The 22,718-nt window shown below is 38.6% G+C and overlaps 1 protein-coding gene and 1 long non-coding RNA gene across 3 annotated transcripts in view; one reads left to right on the forward strand and one right to left on the reverse strand.

Annotated features, from left to right (window-relative positions):
* LOC133663486 (uncharacterized) overlaps nt 1-17,372 on the forward strand; it is a 30,963-nt gene extending 13,591 nt beyond the window's left edge. The window contains exon 3 of the long non-coding RNA XR_009828358.1: nt 16,752-17,372. This is a non-coding gene — a long non-coding RNA (uncharacterized LOC133663486). The remainder of the gene's footprint in view (nt 1-16,751) is intronic.
* Nucleotides 1-22,718, reverse strand: part of LOC133663904 (ras and Rab interactor 2-like) — a 41,985-nt gene that overhangs the window by 12,857 nt on the left and 6,410 nt on the right. The window contains exons 1-7 of one of the 2 annotated variants that reach the window (XM_062068632.1): nt 19,058-19,144; nt 16,695-16,806; nt 9,984-10,056; nt 6,670-6,758; nt 5,049-5,134; nt 2,759-2,987; nt 140-799 (exon numbers count right to left, since the gene is read on the reverse strand). In XM_062068632.1, coding sequence (XP_061924616.1) covers nt 140-799; nt 2,759-2,987; nt 5,049-5,134; nt 6,670-6,758; nt 9,984-10,056; nt 16,695-16,800 — 1,243 coding nt within the window. In that variant the 5' untranslated portion in view covers nt 16,801-16,806; nt 19,058-19,144. Of the gene's footprint in view, nt 1-139; nt 800-2,758; nt 2,988-5,048; nt 5,135-6,669; nt 6,759-9,983; nt 10,057-16,694; nt 16,807-19,057; nt 19,145-22,718 lie in introns of those variants that run through there. The other variant, XM_062068631.1, reaches the window with a different exon arrangement.

Consider the following 22,718-nt stretch of genomic DNA (forward strand, 5'->3'; position numbering starts at 1 on the left):
CAAATATACAGTGAAAAAAATAGCATTATTGCATTTAAGTATTTTAAAATCAACATTTTTTGGTCAAGCTTTTGCATTGGATCTGTCCAAAACTGCAAAAGAAAAAGGTTCCCTGCAGAAATGAAATGATATCACTTACCTATCTCTGAGTCACTGAGGTCGGTCATACTGTCCAACAGCGCCTGGATATCAGGGTAATCCAGGAGAGTCTCCCTCAGTGATGTAAGCGATGACCTCACTTCCTGTAAGAACTCTGACCCCGTGATGTCAGTTCCTCTCTCCAGCGTTGCCTCCACAAATTCCTTCACGGCCATTGCAAAAGGTCCCCGTTTCCTGTCGCTCAGCTCCACAACGCGATTGGTCAGCCTCTTCTTCTGACACACCAGGCTGCCGAGCGCCTGGCCCACTGCGGAGAGGCGATTTATGACTTTGTCAGCCAGCCGGTGGGCCGACGGGTGATGGGACGTGGGGCTCGGCGACTGGTGTTCCTGTTCTTCTTCTATGCTGCTGATGGACAGCGAGTCCAGCTCAGAGTACGGTGGCGGGAGTAACGAAGAAGGCCTGGTGGGCGGTGGCAGCCAGAAGCCATCCTCGATCCAGGAGACCCTGTGAGGGGACTGAGACCCGGCGCTGTCACGGTTCTGCAGCTCAGTGCTAGAAGCAGACAAGCTCCCCGTGCTCCCTTTGTTGGAGAGGGTAGAGGTGGAACCTTGGCTGGACCTCCTGAGGACAACGCCTCCTTGAGGGGATGACACCGACGAGGTTGGCTCGGATTCTTCAGACTTGCGTCTGATCCGACCTGGATACCAAACAGGATGATTAACACCTCATGTCTGTCACATGGTAAAACACAGTAAAGATTAGGGGTTTCCCGATCACTTCCGATGCAATACTGATATAGGAGCCTTAAGTATTGGCCGATACCAATATTGATCCGATACAACATCGGCACAAGTCATGCATGCTTTTAAAATGTTGTATTGTGGAATGTTTGTAAAGGCTTTAAACAAGTGAAATTACTCAAAAGTTTGGTTTCCGCCCCCCTGCACAGCACTGAAACAGCATTAGTAAAAATCACTAACTATCTCCTCCTGGCAGCTGATTCTGGTCTTCTCACTATCCTAATCCTCTTAGATCTCACTGCAGCCTTTGACACCATTTCACACACTGTCCTCCTCCATAGATTGCACAGTATTGGCATCACAAGCACACCCCTTCACTGGTTTAGATCATATCTCTCCGACCGCACTCAGTTTGTTCAACTCCGTTCATTCAAATCCCCTCCGTCTCCCGTTTCCTCTGGTGTCCCCCAGGGCTCTGTTCTTGGTCCCCTGCTTCTTATCATTTACATTCTTCCCCTGGGCAATATTTTCCGTAAATTTAAAATTTATTTTCACTGTTATGCGGATGACACCCAGCTCTACATCTCCACCAAACCAACTGCCTCTCTCCCTCCTTCCTCCCTTACAGACTGCCTCAGTGAACTCAAGCAGTGGTTCTCATCCAATTTCCTTCAACTCAATAGTAATAAAACCGAAATCTTACTTGTCGGTACAAAAACCATTCTCGCCAAAAACAACAGCTTGTCCATTACTCTCTGCAATTTCTCTGTCTCACCCTCCTCCCAAGTCAAAAGTCTGGGTGTCATCCTCGACAGCACACTCTCCTTTCAAGCCCACATGAACAACATTACCCGGTCTGCTTACTTTCATCTTTGGAACATTAATCGTCTTCTCCCATCCCTTACCCCTCATACTGCTGCCATACTAGTCCATAGCCTGGTCACCTCTCGCCTGGACTACTGCAACTCTCTCCTGTTTGGTCTCCCGCACAAGTCACTTCACAAACTTCAGCTTCTTCAGAACTCTGCAGCCCGGATAATCACCAGAACCCCTTCAGTCCAGCACCTCCCCCCTGTTCTGCAGCAACTCCACTGGCTACCCATCAAACATCGCATCCACTTTAATATAATTCTCCTCACTTTCAAAGCCATCCATAACCTCTCTCCATCTTATCTCTCTGACCTGATCCATGTCGCCACGCCCTCACGTTCCCTAAGATCCTCTTCATCCATCCATCTCACTGTCCCTTTATTTAAACTGTCCACCATGGGTGCCCGAGCTTTCAGCCGCTCTGCCCCACATCTTTGGAACTCTTTACCACCAGACCTTCGCAACTTATATTCAATATCCCTCTTCAAATCAAGACTCAAAACACACCTATTCCTGACTGCTTATTCATTGTAATCATCTTTTCTTTTCTCTTTGTTTTTTTTTTTTTTAATCCAATTTGATTTTATTGTTGTGATTTTGTACGGTGTCCTTGAGTGCCCAGTGACAATATTTCCATGCCGTTAATGTCGACATGATCTTAAATGTGAATCCACCTTCAAATCAAACAAGTTTTACGACACTTATTTGAATCTAAAATATTGCATCAATTAGATGCAAATCTTAAAAACCTAATGGATTAAAATGAAAATATGTATCTTGTGCCAGGTGCACTAAAGCTGGCAGTATAAGTAAATGCTGTCCTCAAATGCATCATCCATAATGCACATGAATATTTTGAGTGTTTTTGGTACATTTAGTCAGATATGCTGGCCTGGAAGTTGATCAAACAAATTACAATTACAGAAAAGGAAGCAATTAACAAAACAACTTCCGATTGCGCAAACCACAGGTTAAAGTGTTTTGCACTTCCAGGCCACCATAATTCAGCAAAGGACAAAAGTGTGACAGTCAGGAACAAAATCTACCTGAGACTTCAGTGCCAACAAAGGCTTCTTGGTCCAGTGAGACGGCTCGGCTGCTCCTCAGGCCGGCCCCAACCCACTTTCGAGTGGAACTGAGGCGCCTCTCTCGCCTGTAAGTTGGCGTCTGTGTTGGGCACTGCACGCTGGTTGCCTGATGCGTCAGCCAATCATCTCCATGCTCAAGAAGATAGAGCGGGTTGATGACACACAGAGCTCCGTTGGCTGAGGTTAACTACAGGAACACACACAAAAGGTGGACAAGCTGTAAATGCAATGTATACAGTCTTGGTCAAAAGTTTACATACACTTGTAAAGAACATAATGTCATGGCTGTCTTGAGTTTTCAATAATTTCAACAACTTTTATTTTTTTGTGATAGAGTGATTGGAGCACATACTTGTTGGTCACAAAAAACATTCATGAAGTTTGGTTCTTTTATAAATTTATTATGGGTCTACTGAAAATGTGACCAAATCTGCTGGGTTACATATTTGGTTACATGTCCCTTGGCAAGTTTCACTGCAATAAGGCGCTTTTGGTAGCCATCCACAAGCTTCTGGTCGAATTTTTGACCACTCCTCTTGACAAAATTGGTGCAGTTCAGCTAAATTTGTTGGTTTTCTGACATGGACTTGTTTCTTCAGCATTGTCCACACGTTTAAGTCAGGACTTTGGGAAGGCCATTCTAAAACCTTAATTCTAGCCTGATTTAGCCACTTTTGACATGTGTTTGGGGTCATTGTCCTGTTGGAATACCCAACTGCGCCCAAGACCCAACCTCCAGGCTGATGATTTTAGGTTGTCCTGAAGAATTTGGAGGTAATCCTCCTTTTTCATTGTCCCATTTACTCTCTGTAAAGCACCAGTTCCATTGGCAGCAAAACAGGCCCAGAGCATAATACTACCACCACCATGCTTGACGGTAGGAATGGTGTTCCTGGGATTAAAGGCCTCACCTTTTCTCCTCCAAACATATTGCTGGGTATTGTGGCCAAACAGCTAAATTTTTGTTTCATCTGCCCACAGAACTTTCCTCAAGAAGGTCTTATCTTTGTCTCTATCTATGTCAGAAGCTTGTGGATGGCTACCAAAAGCGCCTTATGGCAGTGAAACTTGCCAAGGGACATGTAACCAAATATTAACATTGCTGTATGTATACTTTTGACCCAGCAGATTTGGTCACATTTTCAGTAGACCCATAATAAATTCAGAAAAGAACCAAACTTCATGAATGTTTTTTGTGACCAACAAGTATGTGCTCCAATCACTCTATCACAAACAAATAAGAGTTGTACAAATTATTGGAAACTCAAGACAGCCATGACATTATGTTCTTGACCACGCCTGTATATACTTGACATTAGGGATGTGCCGATTGATTGGTATTGACCGTTTTTTTGTGAAAAAGTATGTGATTGGCCATTACCGATTAATGCCGATCACAAACGCTGATCCTCTCTGGCTGACAAGCGGTTGGCAGCTAATTATGTGTCTCCATACACAGTGTGGAGCCCATTCTCTAAACTAATAATATTCACTTCCATTAGGGCAAATAAAGTGCATTTCTTAGTATCTTAAGTGTCATTATCAAGTATTATTATCATTGGAGGACAAAGCTAGAGAAAGGATAACATGACAACAACTGTTGATGTGTCAGCATTGTCACAGTAAGTGGTGGTGTCCATACCAAAGAGTAGTACCAGCATAGGATCGATACTAATGTGATCAGATCGATATTTTTACATACTCAAAATATTTTGTTGTTTTTATCACGTTTACAAATTAAGGGAATAATTTCCTGGGCACGGGAGAGCATGATCCAAAGGGTTTAAATGAATAACTAAGTAGTTTTTGCTTTGGTTTAGTTATTTTATACAATTGACAATTGAAAATTACCTATTTTAAATATTGTGTTGGTATTGATCAAATGTCTCACCATAAATACATTGAACAATGTACAGTTGATACATGTGATCAGTATTGGTATCGGCCGATCTCACCCATGGATGATCTGCATCGGAATTGGCAGCATAAAACCCTGATGGGAACATCTCTACTCAACATGAATACACCTGCAGTTCACCATCCCATACATCCGTCCCTCAGTATAACAATATTTCATTGCATCTATACACAACTACAGTACATTGAAAACAAATTATAAATCATATTACTGCACATTAATATCTTTATAAAGGCATTTGCAGCGCTTGTATTATTAGCAGCTCTAGTTCAGTTTTTGATTTTGAATTTCCACATTATACTCATTATTATTATTATTATTATGTCATACCTGTATGGAGCACATCATGGTGTTTGGCTCCAACTCATTCACATCTGCATCAGTCATCTGGTCAGGCGGTGTGCTGAGCCAGGTTTCTACATGATGAAAGTTATATTATATATTCGTCAAATATGTTGATGGTCCATGACAAGGAATCATTGATGAGGCACTTTTGCAGTCAGGCAGTTTACATAATTCGCATGGAAGAAGGCATGAGTACAGATTTTTAAAGCAGATTTCCTGGATGTGGGAGACGTAAATATTAAAGACTCTAACGTATGTTCTTATTGTTACTATAAGGACAGTGATTCCCAACCACTGTGCTGTGGCACATTGGTGTGCCATGAGAGATCGTCAGGTTGGCGGTAAAATATCCAATTTCATTTAATTGGTCTGAAAATTATTATTTATTTACTACAGTTATAAGATTAGATTAATCTCTGAATACAGTAATTGAAATGGATCGACGGCGTGGCGAAGTTGGTAGAGTGGCCGTGCCAGCAATCGGAGGGTTGCTGGTTACTGGGGTTCAATCCCGACCTTCTACCATCCTAGTCACGTCCGTTGTGTCCTTGGGCAAGACACTTCACCCTTGCTCCTGATGGGTGCTGGTTAGCGCCTTGCATGGCAGCTCCCGCCATCAGTGTGTGAGTGAATGGGTGAATGTGGAAATAGTGTCAAAGCGCTTTGAGTACCTTGAAGGTAGAAAAGCGCTATACAAGTGTAACCCATTTATTTATTTAAATGTAGATATCCCACCAGTATTTACTCTGTTAGTGGAAATTATTGTAAAATATCATAATTTAATCTGTCTAGCGTTTCTTTTTACTGTGTACATTCCATTAGGTGGTACCATATCTGCAGGCTTTGACAATCAATTCACTATTTACAAAACCCAAAACCAGTGAAGTTGGCACGTTGTGTAAATCATAAATAAAAACAGAATACAATGATTTGCAAATCCTTTTCAATTTATATTCAATTGAATAGACTGCAAAGACAAGATATTTAACTGAGAACTGAGAAACTTAATTTTTTTTTGCAAATAATCATTAACTTAGAATTTAATGGCAGCAACACATTGCAAAAAAGTTGGCACAGGGGCATTTTTACCACTGTGTTACATGGCCTTTCCTTTTAACAACACTCAGTGAACATTTGGGAACTGAGGAGACCAATTTTTAAAGCTTTTCAGGTAGATTTCTTTCCCATTCTTGCTTGATGTACAGCTTAAGTTGTTCAAAAGTCCGGGGTCTCTGTTTTGGTATTTTACGCTTCACAATGCGCCACACATTTTCAATGGGACACAGGTCTGGACTACAGGCAGGCCAGTCTAGTACCCGCACTCTTTTACCAAGAAGCCACACTGTTGTAACACGTGCAGAATGTGACTTAATTGGCATTGTCTTGCTGAAATAAGCAGGGGCGTCAATGAAAAAGACGTTGCTTGGATGGCAACATACTGTATGTTGCTCCAAAACCTGTATGTACTAATGGTGCCTTCACTTCTGTGAAGGCACTAATACAATTTTATCCCCAAAAATCCCCCAACACCACTAGATCAGCCTGATTATGTTGATGTGTGTAGTTTGTGTGTACACCGAGCTCATGACTCAAACAAAATACTCACTGGGTTGGAGCTGAGAAAGACGATCTTTGGCGATCCCAGTTACATTGTAGATCCAGCGAGGAAACTTTAGACAGACAGCCAACACGTCCCTAACATGAAAGATAAACATACATTTAAGGCACAGGTTTACAGAAATCAAACTTCCTATACAGAGGGTTCTGGTTTAAATCCCACTGTTGACAAAAATAGGAATTGAAACTAGGGATGTTACGACCAACATTTTTGGCCTCTGATGCAATTTATTTGGGTCTCATATCGGATAATATAGAACTGAAAATGTTTTATAGTGAGTACAGTAACTAAAGTTAACAGAATAACACCTTTTCATGAAGCTTATCTTATTAAATGTAGAAATTTGCTAGTATTGTTGTAAATCAAATGATGTGCTAAAAATGTGTCATATTGAATGCTACACATAATTTTTTTTAACAAAATAAAGTGGCGAGTGCACTTAACAAAAACTATTGGCTCCCATTTAAATCATTCCTCTATCCATACACTTACTCCCGGAACTTGTTAACCTATAACAGAAACGACCAAAAAATGTATTTTGTGATAGTAAAAACAAGAAAAAGAAAAATACTGATCGAATCACTTTAGTATCGTTTATATAGTGATAGTACTCTAGGTATCAATAGTATCGACATCTGGATCGATCACCCCTTTACACTAAAGCTTCTTGTGTTGTACTGCTCGGTGTGTGTGTGTGTGTGTGTGTGTGTGTGTGTGTGTGTGTGTGTGTGTGTGTGTGTGTGTGTGTGTGTGTGTGTGTGTGTGTGTGTGTGTGTGTGTGTGTGTGTGTGTGCGTGTGCGTGTGTGTTCTTGTATTTCTACCCTTCTTGAGACATCAACAAGGAAAAGTACCTTCCATATGAGGACCGGAGAACAACTTAGGACCGAAATCATGGTCCCAATACGGAAAACCATTGCATCTAATAAAGAATGTCTCATTTGCACCCCTGGTGGTGAAATCTATCAAAATTAGGGTGGCTCCAAAAAAGGAGGGATTTTTCAAATTGACTGTGTGTCGGTTTTAACATATGAAATAACATATGAAATAACAAGTGTGTGTAAAAAATTTGTAGTGCTCCCCCTCTGGCCAACATATGTAATAACACATGTGTGTAAGAAATTGAAATGTGCTCCCTTTGGCCAAAATGAATTTAAAAAAATATGTATAGAGAGACACACTGTCATAACTTGAAGTAAATAATGAAGAATAAAAAACAATTACAAACAAAACAACAACAAAAAAATAACTCAAAGCTTACCTTTTTTATATTTGCATAGTATATATATATCATTAATGTTGTAAATACAAATCTTTATATATCTAGAAAGGCTGGTCCTAAAGATGTAGGCATTTTTCGGAGGTCTCAAGAAGGTACCAAACATAAGAATGTGTGTGTGTGTGTGTGTGTGTGTGTGTGTGTGTGTGTGTGTAGCATGCTTAGCAATTCCTTTTTCTCTAGTCCTCCAGTGAGAACCATACTTGCCAACCTTGCGGCTGGGTTGAGGTGGGCGGGGTTTGGTGGTAGCGGGGGTGTATATTGTAGCGTCCCGGAAGAGTTAGTGCTGCAAGGGGTTCTGGGTATTTGTTCTGTTGTGTTTATGTTGTGTTACGGTGCGAATGTTCTCCCGAAATGTGTTTGTCATTCTTGTTTGGTGTGGGTTCACAGTATGGCGCATATTTGTAACAGTGTTAAAGTTGTTTATACGGTCACCCTCAGTGTGACCTGTATGGCTGTTGGTCAAGTATGCAGTGCATTCACTTATGTGTGTGTAAAAGCTGCATATATTATGTGACTGGTCCGGCACGCTGTTTGTATGGAGGTAAAACGGACGTGACGACAGGTTGTAGAGGACGCTAAAGGCAGTGCCTTTAAGGCACGCCCCTAATATTGTTGTACGGGTGGAAATCGGGAGAAATTCGGGAGAATGGTTGCCCCGGGAGATTTTCGGGAGGGGCACTGAAATTCATGAGTCTCCCGGGAAAATCGGGAGGGTTGGCAAGTATGGTGAGAACTTAGTTAATTTTTCACCATGGTGTTGAAGATTAGTATCGCAGAAGTGGCTCTACACTGTGGATAGACAACATGTTAGTTTTTGTTTATTTTATTTTTTTGTTACGCTTTTGCGGATACAGGTTTAAGAAAATACATTCAAATAACCTATCACTGATCTGCATCTACTCTACTCTAGGTATATATGAATTAAATGTTTGATGAATAAAAGTCCTTGAGCTTTAAGGGATTACAGTCCCAAGCTGAGAGCTGAGGAGGTGTTAGTTCAGCCTCTTCTTAAAGGCATGAATACCTTTTAAAGGAAGCTGAACAAACACCTCCTCAGCTTGTGACAGTTTCGTTGTAGCTCGTGCTCAAATCCGAGCCAAGACACGCGCCTTACAGCGCAACTCCTGCATGTGTGTAACAAGGAATATGGACACGTAATTGTGTCCCTTTTGAAGGAATCTCTCACGAGAGTGAACTCTTTAGCCATGTAAACATCAGCAGTAAAGATCAGTTAAAAAAGGTTGATATCAGCCCCCAATTTGATCCCATTTTAGGGATTGGGACATCTCTAAATGAAACTGTTTGTTGGAGATATGCTAGGCTCATTTATATGTATTTGACATTGTTTTATGCATGTAACACTATAATTATTCTCTATAAAATGTGTTTGTGTTATTATTTTTGGGTGTCTGGAACAGATACATTGGATTAGCAGGTCTTTGTCGGACATTGTGGAACAAATTAATAACGAAACTGAGGTACTGCTGTATGTATTTCTTTATTGTTTGCAGCAATAAAGAACTTCACTGTGTCATACTTAAAACTTTTTAAATAGGTGCCTTATTTACTAGCTAAGGTGGGAAAATATTGGACACAACCTGTTGAAAATGACTGCAGTGATAAATGCATATGATAGTAAATACTAGGGACGTGAATTTTACAACAACTCACCATCCGATTCTGATTCCTGGGGTGACGATTTGATTCAGAATTGATTCTCGATTCAATTAGATTTTTGCAGTATATTATTTGGTATAAAAATTATAATAAAACCTTTTATATCAGGTTTCATGTTATAAAGGCGAAGATGTTTTTTTTTTCTCTATATTTTTTTCTTTTTAATCCATTTTTTAAACAATAATCGTGAATTGGATGTGAATCGATTTTTTTCTCCAGCACCCCTGTTAAAAGCCCTGTGCCAGTGGCAATCAAAACTAAGCTAATAGTGTGAGCAGTCTGTGCACAGATTGACATGTTGCTGGTTTTTAGCTCAAATAAATTTAGCCGTACTGCAAAGCTCACCTGCTCAAAGAGTAGAAGAACACCAAGTGAGCCAACTCCGAGAAAGAAAGACACGACTCAGACAGCTGGAAGACTAAAGTAGAAGAAACAAGAGAAGAGTGGGCAGGGTTTAGGTGTGAAATGTTTTTACATTCTTGTAAACACTGAAAATATTGTACCAGTTATCATAAAGGGGGATTTCTGAAGCTGGCCTGGTCTTTATTTTAGTTTTTATACAATACTCCCTCATGTTTTTGTAATTTTAAGTGTACTGTATCTTTTTACTTGTGCTAATCAAGCTGTCACTTGTTCATTAGAACATTCTGTTGTGCATGTTTTACCCCTTTCGAGTGTTTAAAGCAGGGGTGTCAAAGTCATTTCAGCTCGGGGGCCGCATGGAGGAAAATCTATTCCCAAGTGGGCCGGAATGGTAAAATCATGGCATGATAACTTAAAAATAAAGACAACTCCAGGTTGTTTTCTTTGTTTTACTTTGGCAAATTCTGAAAACGCACAAATCACAAATAACCCTCTGGACAAAACACTTCAAGTTTGTTGAAAATTCTGAGGAAATTGGTGCAGCTTTAAAAACACAATGAGCGTACACTTCGTCTCAGTGTATCTACAAAGCCAGGATTAAACTTTAAGTCACAGTCTTTCTGGGATTGAACAAAAAACACAACATGTAAACTATTCTAGGTATCAAATACCTCCATTGTCATGTCCACGTATCAATCCAGTGCTAACTCAACAAACCGTAAGAAACGGAGGTAAAAACTATTGAAAAGGGTTAAGTTCACTTTTGTAGTGTTTGACAGAGACATTTTGGGGGAGTAAGGGTGCCAAATGACGATTTGTTCGAAGCAGAAGACATAAGTTTCATGTGGGTCGAGGAGGAGGAGCCACAGTCACCCTTTACTGTGTACCGCTTGCTTGGCCCCGGTATAAACCGTTTGCTTGCCTAACAGATTAGCTATTGTGACATGCAGTGGACACATTTAGAACAGCAGTTTCTTTAGTTTAAAAAAAAAGCAGCTCATTTTAATACTTGGCAAACTCATCACGCGGGCCGGATAAAACCTGTTGGCGGGCCTGATCCGGACACCCCTGGTTTAAAGGGTAAGTTTCAGAGGTGACATGACTTGGACTCGAGTCAGACTCGAGTCATGAATTTGATGACTTTAGACTCGACTTGACAAAATGTAAAGAGACTTGCAATTCGACTTAGACTTCAACATCAATGACTTGTGACTTCACTTGGACTTGAGCCTTTTGACTTGACATGACTTGCTACTTTCCCCAAAACCTAAAGCTTAAAAAGTCATTCAGGAGCGCTTCGTATCTTCCATTGTGTATGTGTGTGTGTCTGTCAGCGTGCGCGCTGTCAGTACAACAGCCAATCAAATTAGATCTACGTTGTTTTCATCCCACAGCATTCATCCAATCAAATTGCTCGCCGGCTCCTCATCACCACTTCAAGATGGCGGCCGATTTCTTGCGTCACAGCAGCCAATGCTGCGTCTACTTATAAAATGTCTATGGTTATAACGTCATTGCAAACACGGCAATCTGTTGCGTTCACTGCAGTTCGCTACCTTATTCAAACTTTTTGTTAAGTGATTTTTTTTAAGCAGGGTTGCATGAGGTACCTACACATAACGTTACGTTAGTCAATGTATCACACACAGTAACGGAACGTTAGACGGCGGTCAGCAACACCTATTTTAGCCACCTACAAAAAGACAAACATAGTCAAATAAAGGTCAGTTAAAATGTATACTATATTAAGAATATGTGTACATATTGAATAGGGCCCTGACATCTAAAAAGTAAAACTCTGTTCATTGTTATGTTTATGTATTTGTTATGTTTTTCATGTGTACGCACACATAAACACACATACAGTATGAGATGAGATCAATGAGATAAGGTAAGAACAGGATAGAAACTGCTGTGGAACTAGTTACGATGCAATATGCAATGGAAATACAATGTTTACACTTTTGTGCAAATAAGTACAGTTGCACTTGTTTTTTCAAATGTGTTTATTCTGTAAAGGAATGAGTTACATGTTTAAAATGACTGGTTAACAGTGCTACTATGAAGTGCAACGTCAGCACTATTTTTTTCCTGCAATTTCAAATGCACTTGTTTTAATAAATAAATACAGCGTTTTAAAAGCTTACACGATCTGTGTAAATATATTACTCTGTGGTTAAAAGGACTTGAAAGGACTCGAAACTCAAAATGCAGGACTTGGGACTTGACTTGAGACTTTCCAGTCTTGACTTTGGACTTGACTCGGGACTTGCCTGTCTTGACTCGGGACTTGACTCGGACTTGAGGGCAAAGACTTGAGACTTACTTATGACTTGCAAAACAATGACTTGGTCCCACCTCTGGTAAGTTTTAGTGGTGCCTTGCACTTTTGTGTTTACCTTTATACCTCACCTTAAAAAATGTTTGTTTATGTTAGTGTAGTACGCAGTGTTAAACCATTGGGCCTGAAATCAACCAAATTTTAACACGTGAGCACAGTAGTACCTAAACTTACAAGCTTATTTGGTTTTGTGACATAGCTCTTAACTCAAAACACTTATGTCTAAAATCAACATCTCCCAATAAAATGAATTAAAATCAATTTGACTCATGCTTTCCCCTCCACAATTTTACATGTAACATCCATCCATCCATCCATTTTCTAACCCTTGTCCCTCTCGGGGTTGCAAGGGTGCTGGAGCCTATCCCAGCTTGCATTCGGGCAAAGGCGGGGTACACCCTGGACAAGTCGCCACCTCATCGCAGGGCCAACACAGATAGACAGACAACATTCACACTCACATTCACACACTAGGGACCATTTAGTGTTGCCAATCAACCTATCCCCAGGAGTACCCGGGGAGAACCCATGCAGTCACGGGGAGAACATGCAAACTCCACACAGAAAGACGGGGATCAAACCCAGGACCTTCCTATTGTGAGGCGCACACACTAACCCATGTACCACCATGCTACCTTAACGAGTAACATGCCTTTTAAAAAGAAAACTAAATTTTAGATAAGAACAACTGTTTAAAAACAATACAATATAATGTACTACTATATAGGAGTTTAATAATAATGTACAATATTTGAAAAGTGGACTTCTACGGTATTTTCTTCCAACTGCTTCTCGGTCAAACCCACCATCAGCAGCTTTTCCATATTTTCATTGATTAATGACTGCCGTTTAGATATCATTTTAATATTCTTGGCTGGCATTAGACTCATTCTGCTTCAGTAATGTGCACATGCTCTGCCATGTTGTTGATTAATAATTTTTTTAATTCAATAAATATTATCCACTTCTTATCCTCAGCACTGTCCTTCACGCTCACTTTCTACCTTATGTCGATCTCTAGCAATAAGCTAATGCTAGCGAGTAAAAACAGATGTTTGGGTCGAGCTTACAGGATTCACCGTGACAATCGTTACACCAACTAATGGCGGAGATGCTTGTAACCTGAAGCAGAAAAAATAGCAGAGTCTTATCTCAAAACATTCTTAATTTCAGGTATCGCTATAGTGTAAAACTGTGTAAAACGGGTAATAAACCCTTCTTACAACATAAAATGCAAATATAAAATGTATATATTAAAAATATAAGTTGCATATTTAGCTAAGAAAATACATGGATTCAAATACTTACGTTACAATAATTATTTACCTTTAAACCAGGCAAGGTACTATTTAATAACTTTGTTCATAATAAATAATGTGTCCCCTTTAAAAATAAGATATCCTCAGTGAAGAGTAAAATGTCAGGCCTGTGTTGGCCATTATATGCTTTTTTGCATCATTGGGCTTTGGTGTCACTTGATGGCAATGTTGGATCCCCTTTACCCTCTCTCCCTTTGCAACCAAATGACTGTTCATACAGTACTTTGATTGATTGAGGACAAGCTGTTTTTAACCACCAATAGGAAGGTGGTGTCATGTTGTATTGCATGTATATATATATATATATATATATATGTATATATATATATATATATATATCTGTATACATATATCCATGTATATATATATATATATACATATATATATATGTGTATATATATATATATATATATATATATATATATATATATATATATATATATACATATATATATATATATATATATATATATATATATATATATATATATATATATATATATATATATATATGTATATATATATATATATATATATATATATATATATATATATATATATATATATATATATATACATGGATATATGGATATATATATATATATATATATATATATATATATATATATATATATATATATATATATATATATATATATATATATATATATATATATATATATATATATGCCTAACAACTGTTTTGCACACTCTTGGCATTCTCTCAATGAGCTTCAAGAGGTAGTCACCTGATAGGGTTTTCACTTCACAGGTGTCATAGTATTGATGCCTTCATTGAGAGAATGCCAAGAGTGTGCAAAACAGTTATCAGAGCAAAGGGTGGCTATTTTGAAGAAACTACAATATAAAACATGTTTTCAGTTATTTAACCTTTTTTTGTTAAGTACATAACTCCACATGTGTTCATTCATAATTTTGATGCCTTCAGTGACAATCTACAATGTAAATAGTCATGAAAATAAAGAAAACGCATTGAAATGAGCTGTGTCCAAATTTTTGGCCTGTACTGTATATATATATATACAGTATATACTGTATATATGCATGTGGCACGCACATGCAATATGAGGACGCTGTTTTTGCATGTGCATAAAAAACGGCACCCAAACGAATGGCTCACGACTGCGAATCGGTTCTCATCGTTCACCTAATAGAGCCGTTAAAAAGGCGCGATTCGTTTGCGAATGTCTCAGCTCTACTTCCTGCCCCATAAAACGCTTACAAGTGAGAAATAACGTGACAGCACAATGACAAAACCATGGTGGGACATCTCTGATCAGGTTTTACTTGACCTAGTTTCTCCATTTAAAGAATGTTTGACGTCTGTGCTTTTGACACAAGTTGAAATGGAGCGTCTGTGTGACTGAGAAAGACTCCTGAGCCTTAATGATAAAATAGCTACTAAATATAAAACATTCAGTGGCCTTTTTTTTTTTACCAAAATAAATGGCAAGTCTCATAGCACTAAATTCTATGCCCCCATACACAGAACTCCTAAAGGGCCCTCCATTCCCACCCTGAACCCAACGTGGCCGCCCCATACACACTTGATATGTTTACATCAGGGGTGTCAAACGTAAGGCCCGCGGGCCCACAAGCAGGTTTTGTCCAGCCCGCGGGATGAGTTTGCTAAGTATAAAAATTAGCCAAAATTTTTGAATGAAAGAAACTGCTGTTCTAAATGTGTCCACTAGATGTGGCAATAGCAATCCTTTGTATCTTTGTAGATTATGCTACATATGTAAAAAAATAAAAAATAAACCAGTGCACCAGTCGAGGAAAATGAGCAAACCACATAAATAACATCCTGTAATTTGATTTTGATATAATCTTTTTATCTTGATAGATTGAAAATTAACACCAATGAGTTGACTGATGAACATAATCACATAATTTATTCAAAATTATGACAAAGATACAATACTATTAACCATGTAAGTGTAAAAAAAAACACAACAACATTATGATTTGGTTATTTTCAGAATGTGCTTTTTCTATTTTTAAACAAAGAAAACAATTTGAAGTTGTCTTTATTTTTAAGTTATTGTGCTGTGATTTTACCAGTCCGGCCCAATTGGGAGTAGATTTTTCTCCATGTGGCCCCCCAATCTAAAATGAGTTTGACACCTCTGGTTTACATGCACACAAAAAAACAATTATTGCATGGATTTGGTTGAAACCAGCTTTTTAAAACACATGTGAAAACCTTAATTTTATTTTATTTATTTTTTAAAAGATAGGTTTAACATATCTACAACATATCTTGATAAAACCCCCAAAATAATTTAGTTATGTTTAAAAAAATTATTTTTTTTTAACCAAAAAAAGCAGACAAATTCAGAATATGACTTTAAATACTCATACTACCTGCCATTATTGTCTTGAATATGATTATAAATACAACAAGTGTTCCTTGACTTCAAAGTGTAAAAGAGAAATTAGCTCATTCACATAAAAGTATCAGTGGATAAAATGAATCATAATAATAAATCACTTTATTATTATGTGCATCTCCTGGGGGTTAAGTCTCCTCAGTCTTTAAAAACTAGTGACACCTCTGTTTATAACTTTAATAGGGCGTCCTTGAATGCACCACAGTTATGTGCAATGAGATACATACTGTAAGTGAAACCTGAACATATAGATAGATTTATTATATTTTTTTTACCTTTCTTCTATTCTTGTTCCAAAATGCTGGTGCAGTGTGTGAATGCTTAAAGCGGAGCTTTGATGTCATTATGACGTCTGTGTTGAGTGAAGTGTTCAATGCTAGGTCTTTTTTGATATGGGGTGTAGGTAATCTTAGATATTCTTAATTTGATTCAAGCAACCTTATTATTGAACTTTCAGGGCTATATGAATCTTATATTAACATTTATGATGTATTTGTAAAGAAAACTAAATACATATTTAATGGCTGAAAAAAGAAAAGCCCAAGTGCCCCCAACCCCTGTGCTGGGGGCCCTGCTACAACATCCCCACCTACCCCCCAAGTGGGACGCCGCTGTATACCTGTGCCTGTGCATGTGACATCATAATCAAGAACCGCTTCATCCTCTCCTTCTGCAGAAACGCACAGCAAACTGGGCAGAGATGTCAAACCATCCCGCACGACCATGAAACTCTAGAGGAGACACAGAATGACTCATCTCAGTACCTCAAACGGAAAGACGTGACAGCAGCCTGCTGAGAAACACTAAAATACAGCAATGACCAAAACAAAGAAGAAGCCTGGAAACTATCTTGAAAGTGAACCATGACGTCACACCGTTGCTGGAACATTCACTCCTTTTTATGCATTTTTTACACATTTCTACGCAACTGTTAATTCATTTAGAAATGTCTTCTGTCAGTTGCACATTTAATTGAATGAATAAATAATAAGTCAATAGTGGTCATAGTACAAACTAAACCACCGCAACTTGTTGCTCTCAACCATTAGCATGTCTGAGCCTCTCAATGGGCCTCAGAGACCTCACATCCATCCAGGGGATGTTTTTTATATTTAATATTATATCTCACTTGTCAGTTCACCAAGAGAGGCATCATGCATTATACAGTATATGGACATGCCATGCTCACTGTAGATGCCTTTTAAATATGACTGGATCTGTATTTGCATATAGCTTCTGCAAAAGTGAGAAACAATGCTTTTATTCCATCATAGCTCATATGTAATAATAAAATATTACATTAACCTTAGTTTTTCTTTTTAGCTGTTGTTGATCACCTCAATAGTTTATTATAGTGAATTGACATCCTATCACAAGTCTAGGAAATGATAAACATTAATGGTGTAATAATGATAGATGACGGCTTGAAAAAACCTGTTGCCATCCCCGGGCTTCATTATAAGCCATTAATGTCGGCCACAAGGCCGCAGGAATAATGTAATGACAGATTTGCATAAGGCAGGGGTGTCCAAAGTGCGGCCCGGGGGCCATTTGCGGCCCGCAGGGAATTTTTTATCGCCCCCACGGCACATTCTAAAAATACGATTAAAAAAATACAACACATAAAAAGTGGTATAAAAGAGCAAACAGGTGAAATTTAACGAGAAAATGTTGCAATGTTGACTCTAATAACACAAAGCTGCCATGCAGGCTGTTTCTTTCTTTAAAAAAAAAAAAAGAATCCAAATCAATGTCATTATGAATTATTGACCTGTTCAAGGCTCCAATTACGTCACATTAAATATTCCACTTTGTTGCATATTTTGTGTTTGCCATAAGTTTTTTTGTTTTTTTAAATAAGGGTCTAAAACAAACAAACAAAAAACATGAACAACAATAAAACTTATAATTGACGGATGGATCTGAAGTTGATCTCGAGATTATTGTGTTAAAAGTAAACAGTAAAAAAAAAAAAAAGTTTTATTTTTTAACACTTTAATGAGATGGACCCTTTTGGATCCCCAATCATTTTAGTGTGATTTTTTTTTTTTTTTGTGTCATTGCTCAAAAATCAATGTTGTTATGACTTATTGACCTTTTTAAAGCTAAACTTATTATATAATATGAAATATTCCACTTAAAAATGTTATTGGTTGAAAATATTGCATATTTTGTTTTTTTTCTATAAAAAAAATGGTTTTCTTTGACAAAAAGAGCATACAACTTAAATTTTTGAAAATTTTATATTGATAGATAGACCTAATGTTTATCTAGAGATTTAAGCCTTGAATAATATTATTAATAATAATAATAATAATACTGAATAATGACACATTTTTTAAATTTTTTTGACCAAAACCCTTTGGTGTCCCCAGGATCAAGCCTGAGTGGAGGCCTAAATGTATATTTTTTAAACATATATTGTATTGGTTTTTAAAATAAAAAACATCAAATTGGCCCCCGCTTGCTTTGATTTTTCAGTGTGCGGCCCTCAGTGGAAAAAGTTTGGACACCCCTGGCATAAGGTGAGTAAAAAACATGAAAATTAAGGATGCGCCACATAACCTAAAATCTATATCACCATATTTTATTTGCCAAATAAATAACAAATTTAACATTTCAAAATGGGTTACAAAGGCTCCTAATTTGGCTGCTATAACATTGCATTCATTTGCAGTTGCCATTTTGATATTTTTGGCCCACCCCTAATCAATACTAGCTTTTGTCACTGCAACTTTGCACGTGGCCTTAATTGCACTTAAACAGGAAGTGGCTTTGTGCTCACGAGAATCCAGTTTCCGTACTGACTGCATGAACTCAACAGAATAGCAAAAAAATACCTTCTAAAAACATGATCTAAGCCAGCCTCTTCTCGTATTTCCTTCCACACTACACACTGTAAGACATGCATTCATGCTTGCGACCACTTTGCATTTGGGGTTAGTAACGTGCTGTAAAATCAAATATAAATGCAGACTCTACCTTGTTGGTCCTCACATCCTCGCTCAGCGTGATATGTCAATGCTTTGCTCTTGTATTCTACTACTTGTGCAATCAACTTATGTTCTGTCATTGGATGCCAAACAGAAAAAAGGAACTATAGTTGTTTGTCAAAGAACAGCATGTCCTTTTATAGTAGCAGCTTGTGCAGTTGCAGAAATCTACTTTAGCACAACAAAATGCATTTGTCTAGTGCATTTTTTTGAAAAGAAATACGGACAGATAACCTAGTTAGGACTTAAGCAGCAAGATGCACTTCTTTGATTGTTTTTTGTAGTGGTTTAGAACTGTATTGTATCGGAACAGATGTTTATATATATTTTTATTTTTGCTCCTTTAAAGTACCTGTAGAGTGGAAAAAACAATTTGCTTTTTATATGCTTATTTGTGTTTCATTGTATCCATTAAACCATAGCCAATTGTATTTACAATCTGCAAAGTATGTGAAAATACCGTCTACAAAACCCAAAACCAGTGAAGTTGGCACGTTGTGTAAATCGTAAATAAAAACAGAATACAATGATTTGCAAAACGTTTTCAACCTATATTAAATCGAATAGACTGCAAAGACAAGATACTTAACGTTCGAACTGGAAAACTTTGGTATTTTTTGCAAATATTAGCTATTTTGGAATTTGATGCCTGCAACATGTTTCAAAAAAGCTGGCACAAGTGGCAAAAAAGACTGAGAAAGTTCAGGAATGCTTATCAAACACTTATTTGGAACATCCCACAGGTGAACAGGTTAATTGGGAACAGTTGGTTGCCATGATTGGGTATAAAAGCAGATCCCAGCCTTGACCTTCAATCCCTCAGGCGGTACTGCATCAAAAAGCGACATCAGTGTGTAAAAGATATCACCACATGGGCTCAGAAACACTTCAGAAAACTATTGTCAGTAACTACAGTTGGTCGCTACATCTGTAAGTGCAAGTTAAAACTCTACTATGCAAAGCGAAAGCCATTTATCAACAACACCCAGAAACGGCACCGGCTTCACTAGGCCCTAGCTCATCTAATATGAATAGATGCAAAGTGGAAAAGTGTTCTGTGGTCTGACGAGTCCACATTTCAAATTGTTTTTGGAAACTGGACGTCGTGTCCTCCGGAAACAAAGAGGAAAAGAAACATCCGGACTGTTATAGGCACAACGTTCAAAAGCCAGCATCTGTGATGGTATGGGGGTGTATAAGTGCCCAAAGCATGGGTAACTTACACATCTGTGAAGGCACCATTAATGCTGAAAGGTACATACAGGTTTTGAAGCAACATATGTGCCATCCAAGCAACTTCTTTTTCAAGGACGCCCCTGCTTATTTCAGCAAGACAATGCCAAGCCACATTCTGCACGTGTTACAACAGCGTGGCTTCTTAGTAAAAGAGTGTGGGTACTAGACTGGCCTGCCTGTAGTCCAGACCTGTCTCCTATTGAAAATGTGTGCCACAATATGAAGCCTAAAATACCACAACGGAGACACCGGACTGTTGAACAACTTAAGCTGTACATCAAGCAAGAATGGGAAATAATTCCACCTGAAAAGCTTCAAAAATTGATCTCCCCAGTTCCCAAACGTTTACTGGGTGTTGTTAAAACGAAAGGCCATGTAACACAGTGGTAAAAATGCCCCTGTGCCAACTTTTTTGTAACGTGTTAAATTCTAAGTTAATGATTATTTGCAAAAAAAAAATTAAGTTTCTCAGTTCGAACATTAAATATCTTGTCTTTGAAGTCTATTCAATTGAATATAAGTTGAGAAGGATTTGCTAATCATTGTATTCTGTTTTATTTAGGATTTACACAACGTGCCAACTTCACTGGTTTTGGGTTTTGTAAAATGTCCCAAAATTCCACAAATTCAGTCAGCAATTTTGAATATTCCGCTCCCAACACCTTCTGTAATTTTTGTAGATTGACATTACAATGGGAACGCTTCTGCGCTCTGACCATATTATCAGATCAGACACACTGGAAATATGAAAAAAATTGGAAAGAGGTGTGCTGTTTATCATTCATAGTCCTTATATAAGACAAAAACACATATGCTTGGCTTTTTTATGCATTCAAAATTGTAAATAAATAGCTAACAATTAAGTCAACAGATCGAGGGTCCTCTGTTGCGGTCATTATATTCTCTCTAAAAACATCCAGAAACCACCAACAATACTCTTACTCACATGTCATGACCTGAAATTTAACCAAATATGAGTTATCTTGTTACTATAAGCGCCAACGCATACAGACTATTTTAGCGGCGCATTGATAGCTGTGAGCTAATGCTAGCTTACGCTGCTGCTGTCGACACACTATAAGCCGGCGGCTGCTTTTGCTTCGTCTCAAACTTGCTAAAAGTAAATTCTAGATTATAATTCATGCATCTCTCACCTGGTAGTAGACAAATATGGCAATGGACCGACAGGCTGGTCGACTTTCACATCTCCCGAGATGGCGAGGATGGCACAAAAAGACGCTTGTTTCAGCAACTTTTTCCTAACCCTTTGTGGGGATTGTGATTGAATCTTCATCTAAACAGGATTATGTAAGCGTCCCGTCGGCCGGCATCCCAGCGGGAGTGGAAATATTACAGTAAGTGTTTGTTTTATTATGGTTTAATATGGTTAGTTTGTAGTGATGGGCAGTAACAAGCTACATGTAACTGTGCTATGTAACTTAACTACATTTTCCAGTAGCTTGGCTACTTTTTTTTAATGAGTAGCTTTCATACTTGCCAACCCTCCCGATTTTCCCGGGAGACTCACGAATTTCAGTGCCCCTCCCGAAAATCTCCCAGGGGCAACCATTCTCCCGATTTCCACCCGGACAACAATATTTAAGGCATTGCCTTTAGCGTCCTCTCTCACCTGAAACCTTCACCCCTTAACAGCCGCATGCTGTCCAGGCGTCTGCTTTTCCTCCATATAAACAGCGTCACATAATAATGTAGCGTTGGACGGGTTTAACAATGGTCTTTACTCGAAGATGCCAAGAAACACTGACACGTTGTATGATCTTTTAACTGGTTTAATGATAACGTTAATTTCAAGCACACACACACACACACAAGTGAATACTTGGTCAACAGCCATACATGTCACACTGAGGGTGACCGTATAAACAACTTTAACACTGTTACAAATATGCGCCACACTGTGAACCCACCCCAAACAAGAATGACAAACACATTTCGGGAGAACATCCGCACCGTAACACAACATAAACACAACAGAACAAATACCCAGAACCCCTTGCAGCACTAACTCTTCCGGGACGCTACAATAACATCTACGGCTTTTGGAGCTCAGTGCACGACTGCACACGCAACAAGAAGGAGACGAAGCAGAATAACGAAGAAGAGACATGGCGATGACGAGTAAGAAGAAGAAATACGCTTGCAAGTTCCAAAATGATTGGAACACCTCCCCCCCATCTCCCGAATTCGGAGGTCTCAAGGTTGGCAGGTATGGTATCTTTTTCTGTAACTTAGCTACTTTTAGGCAGGATAAGGTTATCCAGGGTAAATCACACCTAACCTTACCCGTGTCCACACACAACAATGCCACCGTTTAAGACCCCCGCACCCCTCCGGCCGCCGGCGCAACGCAACCGAGTACGCATACGCGGAGAAAAAAAACAAAAAGTCAAGTA

Source organism: Entelurus aequoreus, linkage group LG13 (genome assembly GCF_033978785.1).
Source record: "Entelurus aequoreus isolate RoL-2023_Sb linkage group LG13, RoL_Eaeq_v1.1, whole genome shotgun sequence".
Taxonomy (NCBI): domain Eukaryota; kingdom Metazoa; phylum Chordata; class Actinopteri; order Syngnathiformes; family Syngnathidae; genus Entelurus; species Entelurus aequoreus.